The sequence below is a fragment of the Mustelus asterias genome, chromosome 3 (assembly GCF_964213995.1).
Source record: "Mustelus asterias chromosome 3, sMusAst1.hap1.1, whole genome shotgun sequence".
NCBI classification, from domain to species: domain Eukaryota; kingdom Metazoa; phylum Chordata; class Chondrichthyes; order Carcharhiniformes; family Triakidae; genus Mustelus; species Mustelus asterias.
Window position 1 is genome coordinate 131,509,727 of NC_135803.1, and position 22,428 is coordinate 131,532,154.

A 22,428-nucleotide genomic window follows, 5' to 3' on the forward strand; every position below is an offset into this window, starting at 1 on the left:
TATTTCCAAATGGACTAACCGGGGCAAAAACATTACCTCCATCTACCTTCAGCGGGAGAGGCTATAAAATCTTAAACAAAGCACTGATCTTCAATTCCAGAATAGTGAAATTGAAAAGCAGGAGAATTACATTAAAATCATAAATATTTAATAAATAAGTCCTCCAATATAAAATGGGCATTAATAAACCAAACCAAGAATTCAAGTAAAACATTTTAACCCAGAAAGTGATCAGAATATAGAACTCAGCACCACAGTCCAGGTGACTAGTATAGATGCATTTAAGAGAAAATTAAATGAGAGGGGACAGAATAGAAGGATGCCATAACAATTCGATGATGTAGAATGGGAGGATGATCATATGGGCATTGACAGTTTAGGCTGAAAGACCAGGTTCTGTGTTGTAAAATCAATGTAGGGACACTGATTGTTGATACAGTTAGCAAAACCTGAAATGAACCTAGTTTAATACTTGAGGCCCACTTTATGAATAGGACAGGCATTGCAATGCCCAACCTGTGAACAGTTTCAGCTGAGAGTTTAGTTGGAGTAAATGGCTTACCTGTATTGTGATGCCTATTCAATTCAATTGCCATAGCATCTGTTCTGCTGACAAATGTGTACAAGTACTGAGAGCTTCTGGATTACCACAGATGGAAATAGCACAACTCTGATACAACCCCACTGGCCTGGTGTCCCTCCATTTCTCTTCCATTTTTCCCTGGCAGACCAGTTACAGAGCAATTCCCCTGGAGCAAATCCACAAAGTAATGAGCAGTAAGCACAAATGCTCCTGAAAATCACAATAGGAGAAAAAAAAACAAAAATGGCTGAGAAGTGGTTGAAAACTGTTCATTGTATTTTCCTTATTTGGCTGTTAATCTGTGTATATAGTTCAGTCCCTAACAATCCTGAGTGCCATTTCTTTCGATTCAATCATCAATAAATGCATGGCTATCAAAATGTGATAATTGCAATATAATAAATTATGACAGACTTCTGCCTGTTTCAGGTTGTAACTTCCTTCCCCTATAAATTCTGTAATGGAAATGTGTAATAAGCAAAATGGATGAGTTTCAAAATTGGAAAGGTTCCCAAATTTTCTGACTGGTAATGTCACATGCCTGAAAATCATTAGTTACTGATTAGGAAATGTATCCTAACGTATAATGTGAATGCTGAATGTTGTGTTTAATGTGCAGTGTGTGTCTCTTGAATGCTGTGTACGCGTTTCAAGGATCAGAAGGTTCGCAATGGCATATTACACCAATTGAACAGGGTTGCTGATGTGACATCTTCAACCCCTAATTCTCGTGAGTTTGTGGATATGTGCGGTATTAGCCTTCAATATTTCAAATATTTTCAGGTGTTGAAGATAAAGAAAATTGGCATGGCAAGCCTATTCCAAAAGATAAAATGGAAGAAGTTGTTCGAGCAATCAAAGCAAAGATCCTTGAGGGAAAGAAACTTAACCCAGGGCAGCCAATGGAAAATGCACCATGTGTGAATATTCAAGACATCCAACTTTCTACACCACCCAAATATAAGCATGCTGAGAAGGTAAACAATCATACCAACATCATGCAATTCCAAAATGCTGCCATTTATACAAAGAACAGTACAGGAGAGGAACAGGCCCTTCAGCCCACCAAATCTGAGCCAATCATGTTGTTCTACCTAGACCAATCGCCTGTATCTCTCTACCCTGCCTGTTCACGTGTCTATCCAGATAAGTCTTAAATGTCGCTAACTTGTCTGCCTCAACCACTTCACTTGGCAGTGCACCCCCGCCCCATTACCTTGAACTTGCGCCCCCTTGTGATTGTCATTTCTACCCTGAGGAAAAAGCTTCCAACTGTTCACCTTATCTATGTCCCTCATAATTTTATAAACTTCTGTCAGATTGTCCCTCAGACTCCGTCTTTCCAGGGAGAACAATCCCAGTTTATTCACTCTCTCCTCATAGCTAATACCCTCCATACCACGCAACATCCTGGTAAACCTTTTCTGTACTCCCTCCAAAGCAACCACATGATCAAAGACGGCATGATGGCACAGCGTTTAGCACTGCTGCCTCACAGCACCAGGGACCAGGTTTGATTCCAGCCTTGGGTCACTGTCTGTGTGGAGTGTGTACGTTCTCCCTGTGTCTGCATGAGTTTCCTCTGGGTGCTCCAGTTTCCTCCCACAGACCGAAAGACGTGCTGGTTAGGTGCATTGGCCATGCTAAATCCTCCCTTAGTGTACCCGAATAGGTGCTGGAGTGTGGTGTCTTGGGGATTTTCACAGTAACTTCATTGCAGTGTTAATGTAAAACCACTTGTGACTTAAACTTTAAACTTTAGGAATCTGGTTGAACAGACAGTAGGCCTGATATGCATGTGTTGACAGTGTTGTGAACCAATCCCCCATCAATTGTGGGAGAGAGGTGGTGATTGAAGGCAGTACTTAGGCCAGCAGGTTTTCATCACAAAAATAAAGTGGCCATAGTTTGCATTATATTTATGTCACCCCTCTCACCATCCCTGAGGAATGTGGGCAATTACTGTGAGTTCTTGGCTTGTTCCCACATAACATGGAACTGATATGAACTGAGAGCTGGCCTAAATTCTGCTCTGAGCCTAGTAAAGACCCCAAGACAACCCTGGAGAAATGTATCTTAGAAGGAATCAATTATCTTAAAAATATGTGTTGCTCCTTTGGGAGTAGAAGAAAAATTCCTTGCCTATATCTTCAATCCTTTATGAGCCTCAGCAGGCCTTCATTAGAGTGGCTTCATTCCTCCGCAAGTTTCTCTGGGTGCATCTGATGCCCAAGTATAGCTGTGGTCTACCCATTACAATTATGGAAGTGACCTGGTCTTTCCAATTTGGGATGAGATCTGTGTTATTAATTATAGGCCGCACAGTCCTACTTTACTGTAATTCAGGTAGTGGAGTAGATCACCTCATTCTTCTCTATCAGAATATAGGCCCAGTTTTCTCTGACTCTCATCATAGAATAATCTTCTCATCCCAAGAACCAATCTAGTGAACCTTTGCTCTTTTCCCTTCAATGCAAGTTTATCCTTAAATATGGGGGCCAATACTGCTCACCGTGGTCTTGCCCAAGCCCTGTCCAATTGTAGCAAGAATTCTTTATTCTTATATTCCAGTCACCTTTCAATAAAGGTGAAAATCCCATTTGCCTTCCTAATTGCTTGCTCTAACTCCATTCTAACTTTGTATTCGACCAGCACGCTGAAATCCCCCTGCATTTACAAGTTTCACGCCTTTAAAAATGTCAGATTCCCTGTTTTAAAAAATTACAATAGCTAATTGAATAAATTGTTAGTCAACAAAAAGCAGTAGAGCTAGAATGATATTTAGCATCCTGTACTACCATCAACCCCGTAACATGACAGGTAGTTAATTTTCTGAGTTGATACAGACATTTGTCTTTATGTACTGTCAGAAACATTGGTGCAACCAGAAGAGAATATACCCATTGAGTTAGAAATGATGATCTAAGTCCATCAGTGTCCCGACCCTGGCTGATGTTATCTACGAGGGTGTCCCAACCTGGAACATCAGTTTGTGGTGTTGTTTAATTTTATTGACAGGAATGATGCGAGGAGTCACATGGAAGACCCAGTGAGAAAGTAACCAACCCAGTCATAATACAACACTTATGAAAGACTATATTACAATAAAGAAAAGACACATAAGCATATACAGGACTGTAATGATCTAAGACCGTTACGTATAGGAACTACCAAACACACCCACACAGCTGATTCAAAGTCTGTTTGAGATCTGAACTTTTTAAGGACTTCCCTGTTCCTAAACAACATCCACTTCAATTGATCTATAAGTAAAGGCCAGTTTATTGTTACTACACTGTACACAATTGAGGAGTATTCTGGGAAATATTCTTGATTCAGTGAACATATGGTTTTTAACTGCCTCCTCAAAGGTTTCTGCACTCTTGCTGCTTGTCTGTTAACTAGAACTGGCCTCCAGGCTGTTAAGTGGAATCTGCCTGCCTGCTTTCCTGAATGTTGGTGTGTTGGCAATTATACTATTTTTCCCTTTGTTCTCTGTGTATTTGCTGTCTGACCCTCCAGCTCTTGTGGCTCTAAAATTAAAATATGTGTGCCTCCCATTGATAGTTCAATCATCTAACTAAGGTGCTTCCTATTAGCATGTCGAGGTATTGTCCTGGTCTGTCTGCAGCCTGCTAATCTTATTGCTGGGAGACTGCATCCTGTGAAATGCATTTTGAAATGCTGGTGGCTTCTTCCTGTTAGTTTTGTTACACTCTTGGTATTGCTTGTTCCTCGGGACATTCATGAAAATCAGACATTGAAGGAAGCCCAAAATTCGGTGATCTGTTGGACATGTATTTGGCTATTGTATAATTGTGTCTAACTCCAGGTGCAAATATATTGTAAATTGTTTGCCAATATTTCGAATCTGCCAGATTTTGCAGCAAGTGACGAAGGAATATAGTCAACATTAATTATGTTTAAAGCTGCCCATGGATTTTTCATAAGCTTATAAGCAGTAACTTATTGTAAAGATCATTTCCAGTGCCGTGCCCTCTGTGGAGCTGTGGTGTTTTTTGAGCAGGACCACCACCAACAATGTATATCTTCAGTTCATTGGATTGAAGAATCCTGCAGACATGCAGAAATTCAACCAAGAGGTTTAAATTAGAATATGCACTGTAACTATGTACAGGAAATGAAATACAGAGGGAAAGAAAGATGGGATAAGAGAGAAATAAAAAAAAAATTGAACCTCCGACAATAATTAAACTCTGAAAGTTGTTGGCAAAAAGGTTGTTTGGTCGTAATTGAAACCTATCACAATGTTAAAAAATTGCTTACACCTGAATGTACCAGCCCCAATATTTTCTCGTTTGCTTTTAGTGGGTTGATACAACAAGCATGTCTGTTACATGGATTTCAATGCCAGGTCTGTTGGCAAAGTGCAGGTTGAGAACAGTTTTTGGGGGAGCAGGGAATATCAGAAAGCAGCTTCTGGATTTCCTCGTTTGGCTGCACATAGACTTGGTCTGAATTACTCTGCAATAACAGTAACCAAATCCAGGCCATTTTAAATATTGGCAGTAGGTGATCCATATTGCCGTTTAACAATTCAGTGGAATAAGCAATGTGTTAGAATTTATTTTCAATCCTATGCTGTTACAGTCTAGAATCGGAAGTCATTTGGACAGACTGAGGGATGTGATTGTGTCGCAATTAAAATCCAAACTGAAATTCACTGGGTCACTCCACGTGAATTGAGCCAAAGATGGTGATGCTTTGCTGTTTGGCTGATGTATTTCTTGTTATTTTCAGTTGTAGCCTGATTCCAGTAAAAATGGAGCAAAGTTTGCTCCAGGCTGCCTGACCATCATGGGATTCAGATGGCATGGAGTGAAGCATCTGAAATTGTGTTACAGATGTGTTTGTACAATCTACTCATTTAGATCTTTTGAAGGCTTTAGCTGCCCCCAGATTACTTGCCTATACTGTGTCACTTTATGTAAATCATTCATATTCTATTTTCATGAAGTTTTCTCATTATTCTTGTTTTCAATAAATATTTCCTTTTTGTAGCCAATGATGTAAATATTTTATGAGGCAGTAGATTGACTCTGTGCATATCATGTTATAGTTTTGAGTACAGTATAAGTCTCAAACACCAGGTTAAAGTCCAATAGGTTTATTTGGTAGCACAAGCCACAAGCTTTCAGAGTGCTGCTCCTTCATCAGGTGAATGGGAGTTCTGTTCACAAACAGGGCATATAAAGACACAAACTCAATTTACAAAATAATGGTTGGAATGTGAGTCTTTACAGGTAATCAAGTCTTAAAGGTACAGATAATGTGAGTGGAGAGATAATGTAAGCACAGGTTATGTATTGTCTCCAGCCAGGACAGTTAGTGAGATTTTGCAAGCCCAGGCAAGTTGTGGAGGTTACAGATAGTGTGACATGAACCCAAGATCCCGGTTGAGGCCGTCCTTGTGTACGGAACTTGGCTATCAGTTTCTGCTCAGCGATTCTGTGTTGTCGTGTGTCGTGAAGGCTGCCTTGGAGAATGCTTAGCCGAAGATCAGAAGCTGATTGCCCGGGACTGCTGAAGTGTCCCCCAACAGGAAGAGAACACTCCTGCCTGGCGATTGTCGAGCGATGTTCATTCACGGATGAATGAACACCGCTCGACAATCACCAGGCAGGATTCCAACCATTATTTTGTAAATTGAGTTTGTGTCTTTATATGCCCTGTTTGTGAACCGAACTCCCACTCACCTGATGGAGTAGCACTCTGAAAGCTTGTGGCTTGTGCTACCAAATAAACCTTTTGGACTTTAACCTGGTGTTGTGAGACTTCTTACTGTGCTTACCCCAGTCCAACACCGGCATCTCCACATCATAGTTTTGAATGTCAGAGATAGAAACATCCATAAAGTTTATGGGCATAAATGGAATTACCTCCTCCCCTAATAAAGTATTTTATTCAATCCCCTCCTCAAGATGAACTAAAAAGAAACCTCTTTCAAAGGCATAACCTGACTGTTGCATCAAGGCTCCATTTTTAAAATAAAACAAGTACAGGGAATCATTGTGTGTCGTTGACATTTTATTTTGTTCTTCCAGGTAGCCACCCGAAAAGCTTTTGGAATTGCCCTGGCAAAAATAGGTCAGAGCAATGACCGTGTTATTGCTTTAGATGGTGACACCAAGAACTCAACATTTTCAGAAATGTTCAAAAAGGAGCATCCTAAGCGTTATGTTGAATGTTTCATAGCAGAGCAGAACATGGTAACTTCTTTCAATGTATTTTCTTAATTTTACACAAATAAAAGCAGACAATAGGAATAAATTGATTCTACATAATGTAATGTTGAAAGTGGAACTAAAACGTACTGACCTTTTCACTTTTCTAGGGTATTTGGACAGTTTATGTTGACTGTCATCCTATTATTTGTCCATTAGCCTAGCCTTATGCTTCTGCAGTTGAGATAGCTTTCTTCTCGCACAAAAACAGAAAATGCTGGAAAATCTCAGCAAGTCTGACAGTATCTGTGGGGAGAGAATAGAGCCAATGTTTTGAGTCTAGATGACTCTTCATTAGAGCTTTCTTCTCAGTTGCCACCAATATATTCCTTAACTACTAGTTTTTGTTTGTCGGAGAGAACTGGCACTGTCAATTATTATTGTGACAGTTTTTGAAAAAGATATGTAAAATTAGAAAATTCTGATGAGATCAAAAGGTCTCTCATATTATCATACTTTAATTATGCATTGTCTTGATCCATTAAGTAGAGTTTTCTGCCTTATTTTCCATTATCAATTAATGCAACTAACTTGCAAAAAAAAGAAGTGGAAGGAAAAAGGAACTTTTGTTCATTCTGTTTCTGCAATTGGCCAAATGGTTGTTATTGATTCTGTTTTTCACTTTGCAGGTGAGTGTTGGTGTTGGTTGTTGTGCAAGGGATAGGACTGTTGCGTTTGTTAGCACTTTTTCTACCTTCTTCTCCCGAGCATTTGACCAGATTCGTATGGCAGCAATCTCTGAAAGCAATATCAACTTTGTTGGATCCCACTGTGGTATCTCAATTGGTGAGTTTAATTTAAGTGGTTCTACTAACTGGTCGGTGCAACATCGTGGGCCGAAGGGCCTGTTCTGCGCTGTAATGTTCTATGTTCTAAGCTAATTCCTAATTTTATCAGGAAGATCATCTTGTATTGTCCTTTTGCAGCATCTTGACTGTCCTAAAGAATGAACTTATATTGGAGTACAGTACCTTGTGTAAGTGGTTATATTTTGCATGAGAGTGTGGACAACAAATGATTGTTCTTCTTCACTCTAGTGGCTTGGCATACACTTCCAGTACAGGTCAATGGATAGTGATTGATCGGAAGTCCTGATTGATTTTCTCAAAGCATATTGTGTTAACTCAACAGAATCAAAGATTGAACCTTACACATTGCTGATCATGCAGTGGATCTTCAAATTGAACAATGAGAGATGGCCTGTGATAATGTTTCTACTGCTGTTAATTCTTCTTAGGTGAGGATGGACCTTCCCAAATGGGTCTGGAAGATCTTGCTATGTTCCGTGCCATTCCCACAGCAACAATCTTCTATCCAAGTGATGCTGTGTCAACTGAACGGGCTGTAGAACTGGCTGCTAACACCAAGGTATATAGCAGCACACTTTAAAGTGGCATTATTCCTAATTGTAAATCAATTTTAAAGCCAAATTGTATTTTTTTTAAAAGACAGACAGGGCAGAAAGGCAAACTCAACTCCTTTATATTTTTTGCTATTTGTCCCTAAGTAGAGGGATTTTCATTGCTTTAAATAGGTGATGGCATGTTTCCCCAGACCCTCTTCAAGTTTGTGAAGTTAATTTTAAAGCGACTCACAGCAAATTCTTAAGATTAATTCAAAAGTATTGCTTATTCATGGTCGTTGCAGATACATACATACATGTACATAAGAAGGACATGGGAAAGAAAAGAGATTTACAACCAGGAATAAAAAGAGCTAAATTTATGGATATTAATTCACATAAATGTCAGAGGACAGTGATGATTCCTTCATGTAGCAGTTAAGATCCCGGGTAGCTGAAAGCACCATCTTGCACCATTTTGGGTTGATGCATATTTTTACATAATGAATAGAACTTCTAAAAATGTGTTCTTTTTTCATGATTGATGTATACAGTACTGAATTTTTAAACTATTCTATGTGAATAAAGGCATCAGATATTTGAATCCTTCAAAACTGAAACCCTTTCTGTACATCTCTAGGGTATTTGCTTCATTCGAACCAGCCGACCAGAAACTACAGTAATTTATAAAAATACTGAAGTATTTGAAGTTGGAAAAGCTAAGGTAGGAAACAAAGAGGAATTCATGCAATTTTTAAAATCTGTGGTGTAGTTTCTCAGTTTTAGTTCCAATGTCTGAATGTCCACTTTACTGTTAACTAGCAAGCCTGATTAGCATTCTGTTTTCTCTTTTCAGAGACAGTTATTGTTTATCTTGACTTAATTGTCTTTTAATTTATTCCTGAAACAGCCAAAAAATTGAGATATGAACGGATGCATCCATTTTAATACTCTGTTTTCTACACTCTAATAATTAAAACCTTATTTCATTAATCAAGTTACCTGCCACTAAGTCCTGAGAATTCAAGATCTTCAGTTAAATTTTACATATATTGATGGTCAAATTTCATTTTTTTACTTTATCATCCACATTGGGCAGGAATTATCTGTGCCATCTGCTGCTCGTTTCTTGGCAGCGGGAGGTGGTCCACCATTGGCTGATGATGGGATCTTCTGATCCCGCCATTATTAATGGGGATCCCCGTTGAACGCACGCCTTGTCGCCGTGGGGGTGCATCGTCGACAGCACCAGAAGATCCTGCTGGCTTGAACAGCAGGAAAATCTCGCCCATTGGTTCAAAGTAATTAAGAACAGATGCCACTTCTTTGGAGAAAATTGGACTTGATCCTCTAGAACTAACTAAGTTGTGTAATTATTCACAGCACCTATTGCAGATTCAAATGAACCAGAGGAGACACAAGTAATGGAAAGAACTAAAATTATATTCAAGTGAATTTATGGGCTAGAACTAAAACTGATCGTCACAAAGGGTGACAGAGATTCTGAAAATGTTTGCAGAATCTTAAAAGGTACCTCAAAACAATCGATGAATTTATGGAATCACAGAATTGTTATAGGAGGAGGCCATTTGGTCCATTGTGTCTGCACTAGCTCTCCGAATGAGCAGTTCCGCTAGTTTAATTCTCCAGACCTTCTCTTCATAGCCTTGCGCATTCTTGCTTTTCAAGTAATTATACAACCCCTCGATTGAACCTACCTTAGCCACCTTCTTGGACAATGCATTCCAGATCTTAACCAGTCGCTGTATGAAAAAGTACCCCTTTTGTCTCTCTTGCTTCTTTTGCCAGTTGCTGTAAATCTGTGTCCTCTAGTTCTTGATTCTTCCACAAGGGGGAACCAGTTTTCTCCATCTACTCTGTTTAAACCCTTTGTGATTTTAAATACAAAGAACAAAGAAAATTACAGTACAGGAACAGGCCCTTCGGCCCTCCAAGCCAGCACCGACCATGCTGCCCGACTTAACTAAAACCCCCTACCCTTCCGGGGACCATATCCCTCTATTCCCATCCTATTCAAGTATTTGTCAAGATGCCCCTTAAAAGTCACTACTGTATCCGCTTCCACTACCTCCCCCGGCAACGAGTTCCAGGCACCCACCACCCTCTGTGAAAAAAATCTGCCTCGTACATCTCCTTTAAACCTTGCCCCTCGCACCTTTAAACCTGTGCCCCCTAGTAATTGACTCTTCCACGCTGGGAAAAATACCTCTAACAAATCTCTCAAACTCCTCTTCTGCAAGGAAAAGGTCCCAACGTTTCCAATCTATCAGTGACCTGTAGATTATAAATGCTACCTTAAATAGGATGAATGACACCCTAGTCTTAGCCATTCATCACCCCACCAATGTGCAGCAAAGTGCTCACCAGCTCACTGTCAACAGGGAAGTGTAGTTGGAACATGAGAAAGATGATAATGGAAGTGTTTATGGATGTTGGAACATGGCTCAAAACACTTCCGGTGGCACGGTAGCACAGTGGTTAGCACTGTTGCTTCACAGCTCCAGGGACCTGGGTTCGATTCCCGGCTTGGATCACTGTCTGTGTAGAGTTTGCACATTCTCCTCGTGTCTGCGTGGGTTTCCTGGTTAGGTTGATTAGCCATGCTAAAATTGCCCTTAGTGTCCTGAGATGCGTAGGTTAGAGGGATTAGTGGGTAAATATGTAGGGATATGGGGGTAGGGCCTGGGTGGGATTGTGGTCGGTGCAGACTCGATGGGCCCAATGGTCTCTTTCTGTACTGTCGGGTTTCTATGATTCTATGTGCATAACTAACGTTCCTCATCTGTGGAACCATTTTTGTGAATCCTTTCTGCACTCTAGTGCTTTCACATCTTTCCTAAAGTGTGGTGCCAGGACTGGGCACAGTACTTCAGTTGAGGCCAAATTAATGTTTTATACCAGTTTAATATCACCTTGCTCTTGTGCGCCTATTAATAAAATCTATGATACTGTATGTTTTATGAACTGCACACTCAACTTGTCCCCTCCCTGTCTACTCTATTAATATCTCAGTCTATATACACATTATTGAAGACCTTCACATGTTCTTGCATCAGTATATAATTTTTCAAATTTGTTCCTCTACATCTTTCCCACTAGTTGGTGGCCTATAGATTATACCAGATAAAGTGATTGCACCCATTTATTTCCTTAGCTCAAGCTAAATAGATTTTGTCCTTGACTCATCCTGGACATCCTTTCTCTTCAGAGCTTCAATATTCTCAAACAATACCACCAGCCTTTTTCTTTTCTCTCTATCTTTAACAGCCTAAAAGTACGAATGAGTGCTCTCCTTCAATACTGATCTTCTCAATCAGCTGGATTCATGATTTATATTCTGAATATAACAGCATTGTATTTTCTAGTCTATAGACCTGATTGTCTTTTTACACTGTGGAAATCACATATGGTGAATCCAGTTCTAGTTATTGTTGGAAAAGTTGTCAGTTACGATTTAATTGAATGAAATAACTCAATCAACCCACCCAAAAGTCAAATTTTTGAGACCTTTTTTTAGGCCAAAAGTCCTGGTGTTGACTTTAACAATTGTATTTTCGAGGAGCTGACGTGTGTGCTTGATTCAGGCCACACTGAATGGACATAGTGACCTCTAGTGGCTAGGAAGCTGAGGCATTGTCAAATAAATTTAAGTGGCTTTAAACCCATTGTAAAAAGGAGCTGAAGTCTGTTCATAAGCTTTTCAAACCCAAACTCTGCTCAATATTCTTAAACATATATTGCTGCACAAACAACTAATTTTGAATTGCATTTCTACTGCATTAAAAATATTCTTCCTGTGTTAGTTTTTGAGTGACATGTCAGTGAGTTAGTTCACTTTTACTCTTGCACTCAACAGAGTTTTGGACAATAATCTCTCCCCTCATAAAAAGAAAATAAATCAGTATTTATATTCTCAGCTACTAACCCATCACTGTAATTCTCTCTCTGGAACTTTTATGACAACTGGGATTTATCTTTTGCTATTGTTATCCACTTCAGAGGTTTTTGATTGGTTTAAATGTTGCTTTTTCAATTGTAACCTAAGCTTTTAAAGCATTGATTTCCTCCTTCACAATCCACATATTTTTGGGCTTTGATCCTTGAAAAACTGGGGAATTTGCACTAATTATATGAAAATGTATGGTATTTTCAGGCCAAAAATCATGGGATCGGCTTTTATGTGAGATCAACTTTGATGTTAGTATATATGGTATTGTCCATTTGCAGTAGAAACTGGAGGACCAATTTACATAGAACATAGAAGAGTACAGCACAGAACAGGCCCTTCGGACCACGATGTTGTGCCGAGCTTTATCTGAAACCAAGCTCAAGCTATCCCACTCCCTATCATCCTAGTGTGCTCCATGTGCCTATCCAATAACCGCTTAAATGTTCCTAAAGTGTCTGACTCCACTATCACTGCAGGCAGTCCATTCCACACCCCAACCACTCTCTGCGTAAAGAACCTACCTCTGATATCCTTCCTATATCTCCCACCAGGAACCCTATAGTTATGCCCCCTTGTAATAGCTCCATCCACCCGAGGAAATAGTCTTTGAACGTTCACTCTATATATCCCCCTTCGTCGTTTTATAAACCTCTATTAAGTCTCCCCTCAGCCTCCTCCGCACCAGAGAGAACAGCCCTAGCTCCCTCAACCTTTCCTCATAAGACCTACCCTCCAAACCAGGCAGCATCCTGGTAAATCTCCTCTGCACTCTTTCCAGCGCTTCCACATCCTTCTTATAGTGAGATGACCAGAATGCACACAATATTCCAAATGTGGTCTCACCAAGGTCCTGTACAGTTGCAGCATAACCCCACGGCTCTTAAACTCCAACCCCCGTTAATAAAAGCTAACACACTATAGGCCTTCTTCACAGCTCTATCCACTTGAGTGGCAACCTTTAGAGATCTGTGGATAAGGACCCCAAGATCTCTCTGTTCCTCCACAGTCTTCAGAACCCTACCTTTGACCCTGTAACCCACATTTAAATTAGTCCTACCAAAATGAATCACCTCACATTTATCAGGGTTAAACTCCATTTGCCATTTTTCAGCCCAGCTTTGCATCCTATCTATGTCTCTTTGCAGCCTACAACAGCCCTCCACCTCATCCACTACTCCACCAATCTTGGTGTCATCAGCAAATTTACTGATCCACCCTTCAGCCCCCTCCTCTAAGTCATTAATAAAAATCACAAAGAGCAGAGGACCAAGCACTGATCCCTGTGGCACTCCGCTAGCAACCTGCCTCCAGTCTGAAAATTTTCCATCGACCACAACCCTCTGTCTTCGATCAGATAGCCAGTTACCTATCCAATCAGCCAACTTTCCCTCTATCCCACACCTCCTTACTTTCATCATAAGCCGACCGTGGGGGACCTTATCAAACGCCTTGCTAAAATCCATGTATGTGACATCAACTGCCCTACCTTCATCAACGCATTTAGTTACCTCCTCAAAAAATTCTATCAAATTTGTGAGGCACGACTTGCCCTTCACGAATCCGTGCTGACTATCCTGGATTAATCCGCATCTTTCTAAATGGTCGTAAATCCCATCCCTAAGGACCTTTTCCATCAATTTACCAACCACCGAAGTAAGACTAACTGGTCTATAATTACCAGGGTCATTTCTATTCCCTTTCTTAATTTCCTGTTGTTTACTCTAAGTGACAGAGGAGTATATATCTCCTCGTGAAAAATGCCCTTGATTCAAATGTGCACCGACCAAATCTCCGATGGTATTTTCAGATATTAAGTTTATTTGTAGGAAACAGTCTTGCGTTTGGTATTGTTTTTACAAATAGTTTAGTTAGGCATTAATGTTGTGGTTGTTAGAGGCAGAGTGCGCAACCCTGGACTTGGATGACATTCTGTAATGATGCTCAAGTTGCGGTATAATCCTGGAGTAGGGACTCCACTCAATTCCAGTGTGGGCCCTGGAGGCAGTAAACTCGCACTATCTGAATTTAACATCCTACGCCATATAAGTATTGTATGTGTCAAACCTTTTTCAAACAGTCTGGGATGGTGGGGACAAAGAATAAAGCAAGTCTTCAGAGAATGCAGACAAAAATTGTCAATTTATGTCTGTTCCCTGGACCAGGGAATTATAGTCTATATATGAGGTATTGCCAAACTGGAAGCAATACAGCAGCTGTAATAGAAATGCCCATTTCAAATAGTCTTTGTTAGGGATCAAAAATTTAAAATGGAACTGAATCATAATTCAGCTTTAACTTGCTATATTCTGTCTCTCTTCAGCGTATCATTAATTCATAGAGAAAGCATTTTTTTGTAAAACCTATTCTGTGATTAAATTGAAATGATGTTGATCTAAAGTAAGTCCCAATACTCTTTGAATATTCTGGCAGGTTCTGAAGAAGACCGATAAGGATATGGTCACTGTTGTTGCTGCTGGGGTGACGATGCAAGAGACATTGACTGCAGCTGCTAAGTTGGCTGAAGAAGGTAAATATAAAATAATGGCTGCTGAAAATGTATAAAAGTAAAGGTGTCTTTCTTTACAGGTTTATAATTTAATGAACAGATTTTACAAGCAATTCCTTTCTTGCAATATGATTTTTCTTTTATCATTGATTGCATTCCATCAGATTTTATTAACTAAGACTGATGCATTTTACATATCCTTTTAATAAAATCCTCCATGTTAAGTACTGTATAGTTGAATAAAATTGATTTACTTGCTATTGATTGAAGATTATGGAATTTAGTTTCTACTTGATTGTTGAGCATCCTCATATGAATGGGTTTATTGTGGAACAGAAACCTCAGACAGTATGTCACTCCAGCATGACTCCAAGTTATTAACTTGGGTTAAATGCTGGAGGCCTGAATATGGGATCATAGGGGTTATTGTTTCATCTATTTAATAAGAACAAGGAAAAGGATAGGTTAATAAAGACAGATGTGCTGGAAACAATCAATGGGGCTGACATCGCACGTGGAGCGATCTGAAATATTTAACTCTGTTTCTTTCCCCATAGAAACTGCCAGGCTGGCTGAGGGATTCCAATATCTTCTGTTTTTGTTTCAAATTTCCAGCATCCTTTGCATTAAAGAAAAAATAAAAGCTGTGAATTACCCTGCAACTAATGACCAGTATTATTTATTGAATTTTGGAAGGTTATACATTCTGCTGTCTAACAAGGGGTAATTGAAAGTTTAAGATGGGTTTTTAATGGTGGAAAGAGGAGTGAAGAGGCTTAGGAAGGGAAATGCAGACATCAGGATCAAGGCAGTTGAGAAGATGCTACCAACAGTGTGGTAAAGGAATGTACAGAATCTTTTGGAAAAGAGAAAAGGAAGGCCAGGAGGAAATTGGAGGTAGGATGGGATAAAGGAATGGAGGTATTTATAAATGAGGTCAAGGATTTCAGTGTATTGGCAAAGTCTTCAGCAAAAAAGATCAAGCTTTCATATTGTCTCTATTCTCTTCACTCTCCTTTCATTGTGCATGAGGGATTTTGGAATCTGTATTTTGAAATGGTTAAGATATTTGCATTATGTACAACCAAATCAAAATGGTCAAATGTGTAATATTTTACAGGTATATTTATTCGAGTGGTTGACCCATTTACAATCAAACCACTTGATGATAAAACGATCATTTGTTGCAGTAAAGGCACCAAAAAGAAGCATGTTATCACTGTGGAGGACCACTATTATGAAGGTAAGGTTTTAAAATGCATTTAGACCAGCCCAAGCATGGTGGGGCTGTGCTTTACTATGTTGTGGTTCATTGCACGGGCCAATGTTTGCATTTTCTCAGATATAATATCTGTTAGGCTATTGAGACAGATTGCCCATACATCCTATATTCTCTATAAAAGTTGGATGAGCACTGCGACTATTTGCAACCCAAGATGCCAAAACAATACTGTCTACGTGATGTAGGTACCAAGGGTAACATTATAGATCACATTCCAAAGACCACCTCAGGAGATAAAAAATATGGCATAACTGCTTTCACAGACCACAGCAAAACAACTCGCCAAGGAACTGCACTGTCTGTAGAATCTTAGAATGGTTGCAACACAAAAGGAGGCCTTTCAGCCCATCAAATTCATGACAGCTCTCCATAAGATTAATTTAGCTAATGTGACATTGGTGTACCTTTAAGAAAAGTTTTTTTTAATCATGATTTCTGCAGCTCTCACAGCTTCAGTGTTTTCTTAGCTCACAGCCCTTGCCGATTTCAGTGCTGCCGGGTTGGCTACCAGATGTCTTTTTATTGCTCCTTAAGTGGCTCGGATGGGAGTTGTTTGTTTTTACTTTGGGATTTTCTTATTGGCAGCTCAGGTGATGGGCGTTCTTTCATTTTCAGTTCTGAGCTACAGTTTAATAAGGGACAGCAAGCTAAAAAGGAGTGTTTTACCCCCCCCCTCTCCCTATTGTTTTGGAAATTCTGCTGGTTATCTGAAAGAAAGGTCTTACCTTCTTGCAGTAAAAATTCTGCATTTGGTGGCTTGACCAGAGAGTCTCTTCCTGGGTTTCTGAGAAGCTGTTTTGACTTCAACTTGTTCTGAGTGAATCCTAAGGACTCAATTTCCAGTAACACATGAGCATTAGTCTTTGCTGTGTTGAACTTGCTTAAAGGGTTTTGTCTATGGAAGGTTTTGGTTTTGATTGGAACATCTTAGATATATACATTACATTATAGTGGTTATTTTGTTTCTTGTTTGTAACTGATAAAAGTTCTTGCTAATTTTCTTACTATGCATTGGGGTGGGGGGTGGGGGGGGGGGGGGGGGGGGGTGGTTCGGGGCTGGGCCTTGATATGTTCAGAGGCCAGCGATCGGATCATGGGGCAGGGGGGTGGGTTGCTCAGCCGGTGATACGGAGGTCGTGGAGCTGGCCAGCAATTGGGAGGCCAGCAGACACTGCACATGAGCCGATCTCGGCGCTGACAAATTGGCACTTGCACAGTGGCCCGCTCAGTGCTATGCTGCCGGCCTCCAGTGGGAATAAGTCCCACCCACTGGTTTCTGGAGTGAATCAGGCTAGTGCACTCTGCAGTGCACGGTGTGGAAGTTTCATTTTGAAACTCCCGCTGAAAAAAAAGCGGGATTTACTCCAGTTTTTAAGTGAATTCGACACTTCAAATTTTTTGGGGAGAATCTCGCCCCTTGAGAGACAAAAGTATAGATGAACCAATCAGAGGTTGTTGTTGGTATGAGAACATAAATTTGTCCTTGTAACCTAATGCCATTATGTCAGTGCAATGTAACCATCTCTGGGTAAGTCTGTGCAGTAAGGTCTGTTTGTTATTTATTGTATCCCTAAGTGAGAAATCATGGATCAGTGTGATCTTCCTGTCTTATCTTCTTCCAGTGCATTAATTCACAAAGCTATTTGTTCCAGCTGCTGTCCAATATTTTCTTGATTGACTTAGTGACGTAATAAGCTTCTTACTACCTTAACTGTTCATCAGAAAAGTTAAATGCTATGCCCATGCTATTCTTGTACTTTTGCAATTACTGCGGAATTAGTATTTTTTGTATGTCTATACTGTATATTATACAAAAGCTTACTATTCCACATAGTACATCTATTCATACATTCATACTATTAAAGCTTTTCTATTTGTTTGCAGGTGGTCTTGGTGAAGCAGTGGCAGCTGCTCTTTCTTTAGAACCTGCTATTGTCGTGCACCGTTTGGCAGTGTGTGGTGTACCATTTAGTGCAACACCAGCGGAGCTACTGGGAAGGTTTGAGATTGATGCAGCGGCAATCATAAAACATGTGAAAGACATCATTGGCGACTAGCCCGTGGCCCCAATTTGGATAGCATAACGGGCTAAAGTTTGATTCTTTTCAGCCATTTGTTTATATTAGGAATATAGTTTGGGTGTTCTTTGGATTTACTTAATTGTAAGCATTATAATAAGCTATGAAAATTACCTGTAAAAACCTTGAAGTAGTCTTCATAGTGACAATTGTTGCCTATCGTTTTTACAGCCACTAAGTTTTTGTTTCTGTTCCAGTGGTGTGCTGATGTGCACAAAATATGCCAATTTGATGGTGTATAGATGGTTACAGCTCCTGATTTGTTTCATATAACACCTGTGAAAGACCATACTTTACCAGTTCCCTCTTTTCCTCTGCAATCATATTAAAGACTACCTGCCCTCAGATTGGATAGGAATTGAAGGCATCAGAGACTAGAAATGACAGTTTATGGTATTACTAGAAGAATACTTAATACATTTTTAATTTCCCCTCTTTATTTTAGTGCAGGAATCAATCCAATAAAATAAATAGGTTAATGTCAGTGCTACATAGGCAGAAGAATATCCTACATCTATGTTAAACTGCATACCCTTGACAGCGACTCCAGCCCCCTCCCTTGCCTCTATTTCAGACTGAATCTCAGCACCCTTATTTAAGTTCATGTTGAGCTTTTAACTCCATCTCCTCTATAACAAAAGACTTCATACTTCCACCTCTGAAACATTGCCCACCTCTACCTTTAACTAACCAGTCTTGTTAAACCATCAGCCTTTCCACAAGCTATAGCTCACCCAAAATTTTGCTGCTTGTACTCTATCCTACACAAAGTCCCACTCACCTATATGATCTACATGTTTGTGTTGAAATCCCTTAGTTACTTTTCCTCCTTATGACTTCTTAGTCCAACAGCTATTTTCCTTGAATATCTGTTCCTCTGAATCTGGCTTCATGCGTATTCTTTTTCTCCCTGCTGGTGGTGGCTGTGCTTTTCTTGTGCTTTGGAACTTCCCTTTTAAACTCATCCTTGTCCCTCTCCAACACTGAAGGTATTTTGTAAGTGTAGGTTGTTTCTTTTCACCAATTAATATTGTTGACTCGACTTTCTAAGCTATGTTAGATTTCAGTTTCTTTCAATACAACAAAAATCTCATTCAGTATTTCTTTTCTCTAATGAAAAGCCTTTTTTGTTTAAATGGTGCCCATGTGAATTTAGCAGTTAATTTTCAGTCTTGTAACTCATTTATGGAGGAGAATTGAACCAAAGTAACTCACAGTTTGATGTTTACAACAATAAATGGTGGAGTTTTGCACAAGTCAGAGAGCATAAGTAACTCACTGCCTCCATTTTACTGCTGGCATAATTTTAAAAAATTGTTTATTTTATGACTTTGAAAGATTTTAATTAAAAAAAAAAGTGTTTTTTAAATGTTGCTTCTAAAATTTGAGAGTCTAAGAGAATATTCAACTTTAAGGGCTTAGAAATGCAAGTTTTGTTTCAGAGGTGCTATGCCATGGCAAAATAAATTTTTTAACAACTGGAAAAGGAATTCTGAGGTTTTCTTGTAGCTGTCAGCCAGCGAATCAGAATTTTGCTCTTCATTTATTAATTAATTATTGCCAGTGATTGCATTCAACTGTTAAGTGTGTTTCTGCTGATTTGAATCAAGCTATTCTGTTGGGTAAAATACATAACCAATGCCTGGGTGCTTCCTTTAGTTGGAGCTGCAACGACAGATAGAAATATCAAGCAGACTTGTCAGATACAGTAAACAGATTACAGCGTAAGATGGAGGAGTTGGTCTGTGTTAAGTCCAGCTCACATCATAGTGCTAACATGCCAGCTCACTGGGTCAACACTGCTAGGATGGCAATCGCCATGGAAACCTTGGTCTAGGACGGGGCCTGGTGTGTGCCATGGATTGCATGCCATCACTGTAGGCACAGGTAGGATCCATCAGTGGCTAAGTGAGAGGGGTTATGGGCATCTCCATCTTGCTACTCCTTCTCGAAGAGTTGGCCAGTGGTCCTTGTGCACCCGCTGGGATGAGGACCAGCAGCTGGACACCCCACCACCATTAACTCGGATGACTTTGAGAGTGTTTTTGCCAATCCCAATACCCTCTGCTTGTGACCCCATCACCTCCACAGGCCAAGGAGTGTGCACCAGCCTCAGAGCAGGAGACCCAAAGCAGATTGGGGCCATCCAGAAAATGCCTGCCACGGTCATCACAGACAACTGGGCATAGCAGTTAGCAGGCTGCCTGAACCTCTGTTATGCATATTGGGGATGCGCCAAGCTGTAGAGGTTGGATTAGAAGAATTAAGAAACGCTAGTCGCACAAAGATTGCATGGGTGCTCACACACTATGGATTTTCCACAAATGCCACGTATGCCGCTTCTATCTGATGATATTCTTCATGGTCATTCAAATATCATGATTTGCCCCCCACCGCCCTTCCTCCTTCTTGCAGATGTTCCATCTGTCTCAGCTCTATGGTGTTTAGAACCATCTCATAACCATTTCTGTTCTCTGCAAACTTGCAGGTGGTGGTGTTTCCAAGTAGCTGCTGTGTTCGTATTTCTAGGTAATAAAAGAGAAACAGTTTGGGAGGCTTTGTCAAAGAAGTTTTGGTCTGTTGCTGCAGTGCACCTTGTAGATGTCATGGCACTGCAGCCACACTGACCAGTGGTGGGGGAAGTGTCAATCAAATGAGTTATTTTGTCTTAGATGGTGTCAGGTTTCATGAATATTGTTGGAATTGTATAGATAAGGCAAAATGGGTACTATTCCATCACACTCTGGACTTTTGCCTTGTATGTGGTGGGCAGGCTTTGGGGAGTCGGAAGGTGAGTCACTTGTGACAGATAACCCAGCTTCTGACCTGCCCTGCTCGCCACAGTATTTATGTGGATGATCCAATTAAGTTTCTGGTCAGTGGTGATCTGAAGGATGTTGACAGTTGGGAATTTGGCATTAATAACTCTGTTGAATATCTAAACCAGTTGTCCACCATATCCACTCACGTCTGCGCCTTTTGGATGTGGGAAAAACTGAGATGAGGTTATACCAGGGAATGATCAGGGTGAGAGAGTAATGCTTTTAATGCAGTTTAGAGCCTCTAAGATAGAGGTTGGGGTGCAGCTCAATGGATTGGCAGCTGCAGAAACATTGTGGTGAGACAGTTTGGATTTTGAAAGTGCAGCTCCAAATGAATTGGCGGATTATTTTTCAGGGTTGGATAGAGGGAGAAGGTCTGTGTGGGTGTAGAGCAATACAATCATGTCAAGAGAGGCACAGAGGGAAGCTCTAGACTTATCTAAGAGGAGATTAAGCCTGTGGGCATTGGTAGGAGGTAGATTGGGGAGCATAAAAGGTTGGGAAAGGGATTTGGAAGAGCGCAGTACCCAAGGTGGGTGAAATGCGAGGGAACATGAGGGAATAGTCCAAGTGGGTTTTTAAAAAAAAATGGAATTGAATCCTGAGTGGCAGCAAAATGTAGATGCTTATACATTAGATAAACTCAAGTTACTAGCCTTGATTCAATGCTAATTAATAATTAGATATATCTTGGTAGTAAACAGGATCGGAGATGATAGAAGGCAGTCCAGAGCAATGTTTCTTTAATTTTTTTGAAGTGGCACCTGTAATTTAAAGGGGCTTAATTTTGCGTGGACTGCCTAGGACTTTTTGGTTGCTCAGTAACCACACAGCTTAGAGGGAGTATTGGTCCAGAGGTCCTGTGATGGAATAAAGTTGATGTAAGTAGGATGGTGTGAGCATAAAGTATCAACAGACTTTTGTCCAAATTCAGAGACAGCTCTGGCCAACAAGTGAAGTCCAGGAGCTGGTTTACGGGTAGAGTATTGGAAGATGCACTAATGGAGATATTTAGATATGAATAAAGATCCAGGAGATGTGCGATTGTGTGAGACAGGAAGATGATGGCCTAATTGGAGATCCAATGAGATCCAGAAGTGGTGGAGGAATATACTTTGGTTCAGGAAAATAAATTTCTGACAGGAAACATACTAGAGTCGAAGCAGTAGAACTGATAGGTCAGTCGCAGGCTTAGTAGAATCATAGAAATCATAGAAACCCTACAGTACAGAAAGAGGCCATTCGGCCCATCGAGTCTGCACCGACCACAATCCCACCCAGGCCCTACCCCCATATCCCTACATATTTACCCACTAATCCCTCTAACCTACGCATCTCAGGACACTAAGGGCAATTTTAGCATGGCCAATCAACCTAACCTGCACATCTTTGGACTGTGGGAGGAAACCGGAGCACCCGGAGGAAACCCACGCAGACACGAGGAGAATGTGCAAACTCCACACAGACAGTGACCCAAGCCGGGAATCGAACCCAGGTCCCTGGAGCTGTGAAGCAGCAGTGCTAACCACTGTGCTACCGTGCCGCCCACAAAAAAGCAGCAGAAAACAGAAAAACAGCAGAGATGTAAACTGATCACATT

General features: G+C 40.4%; 1 protein-coding gene across 2 annotated transcripts in view; it reads left to right on the forward strand.

Moving 5' to 3' along the window:
• The window catches only part of LOC144491596 (transketolase-like), a 42,740-nt gene extending 23,252 nt beyond the window's left edge, over nucleotides 1-19,488 (forward strand). For both annotated transcript variants that reach the window (XM_078209629.1, XM_078209630.1), the window contains 8 exons: nucleotides 1,367-1,560; nucleotides 6,649-6,813; nucleotides 7,458-7,614; nucleotides 8,066-8,196; nucleotides 8,811-8,894; nucleotides 14,571-14,667; nucleotides 15,767-15,889; nucleotides 17,813-19,488. In XM_078209629.1, coding sequence (XP_078065755.1) covers nucleotides 1,367-1,560; nucleotides 6,649-6,813; nucleotides 7,458-7,614; nucleotides 8,066-8,196; nucleotides 8,811-8,894; nucleotides 14,571-14,667; nucleotides 15,767-15,889; nucleotides 17,813-17,985 — 1,124 coding nt within the window. In that variant the 3' untranslated portion in view covers nucleotides 17,986-19,488. The remainder of the gene's footprint in view (nucleotides 1-1,366; nucleotides 1,561-6,648; nucleotides 6,814-7,457; nucleotides 7,615-8,065; nucleotides 8,197-8,810; nucleotides 8,895-14,570; nucleotides 14,668-15,766; nucleotides 15,890-17,812) is intronic.
• The last annotated feature ends 2,940 nt before the right edge of the window (nucleotides 19,489-22,428 follow it).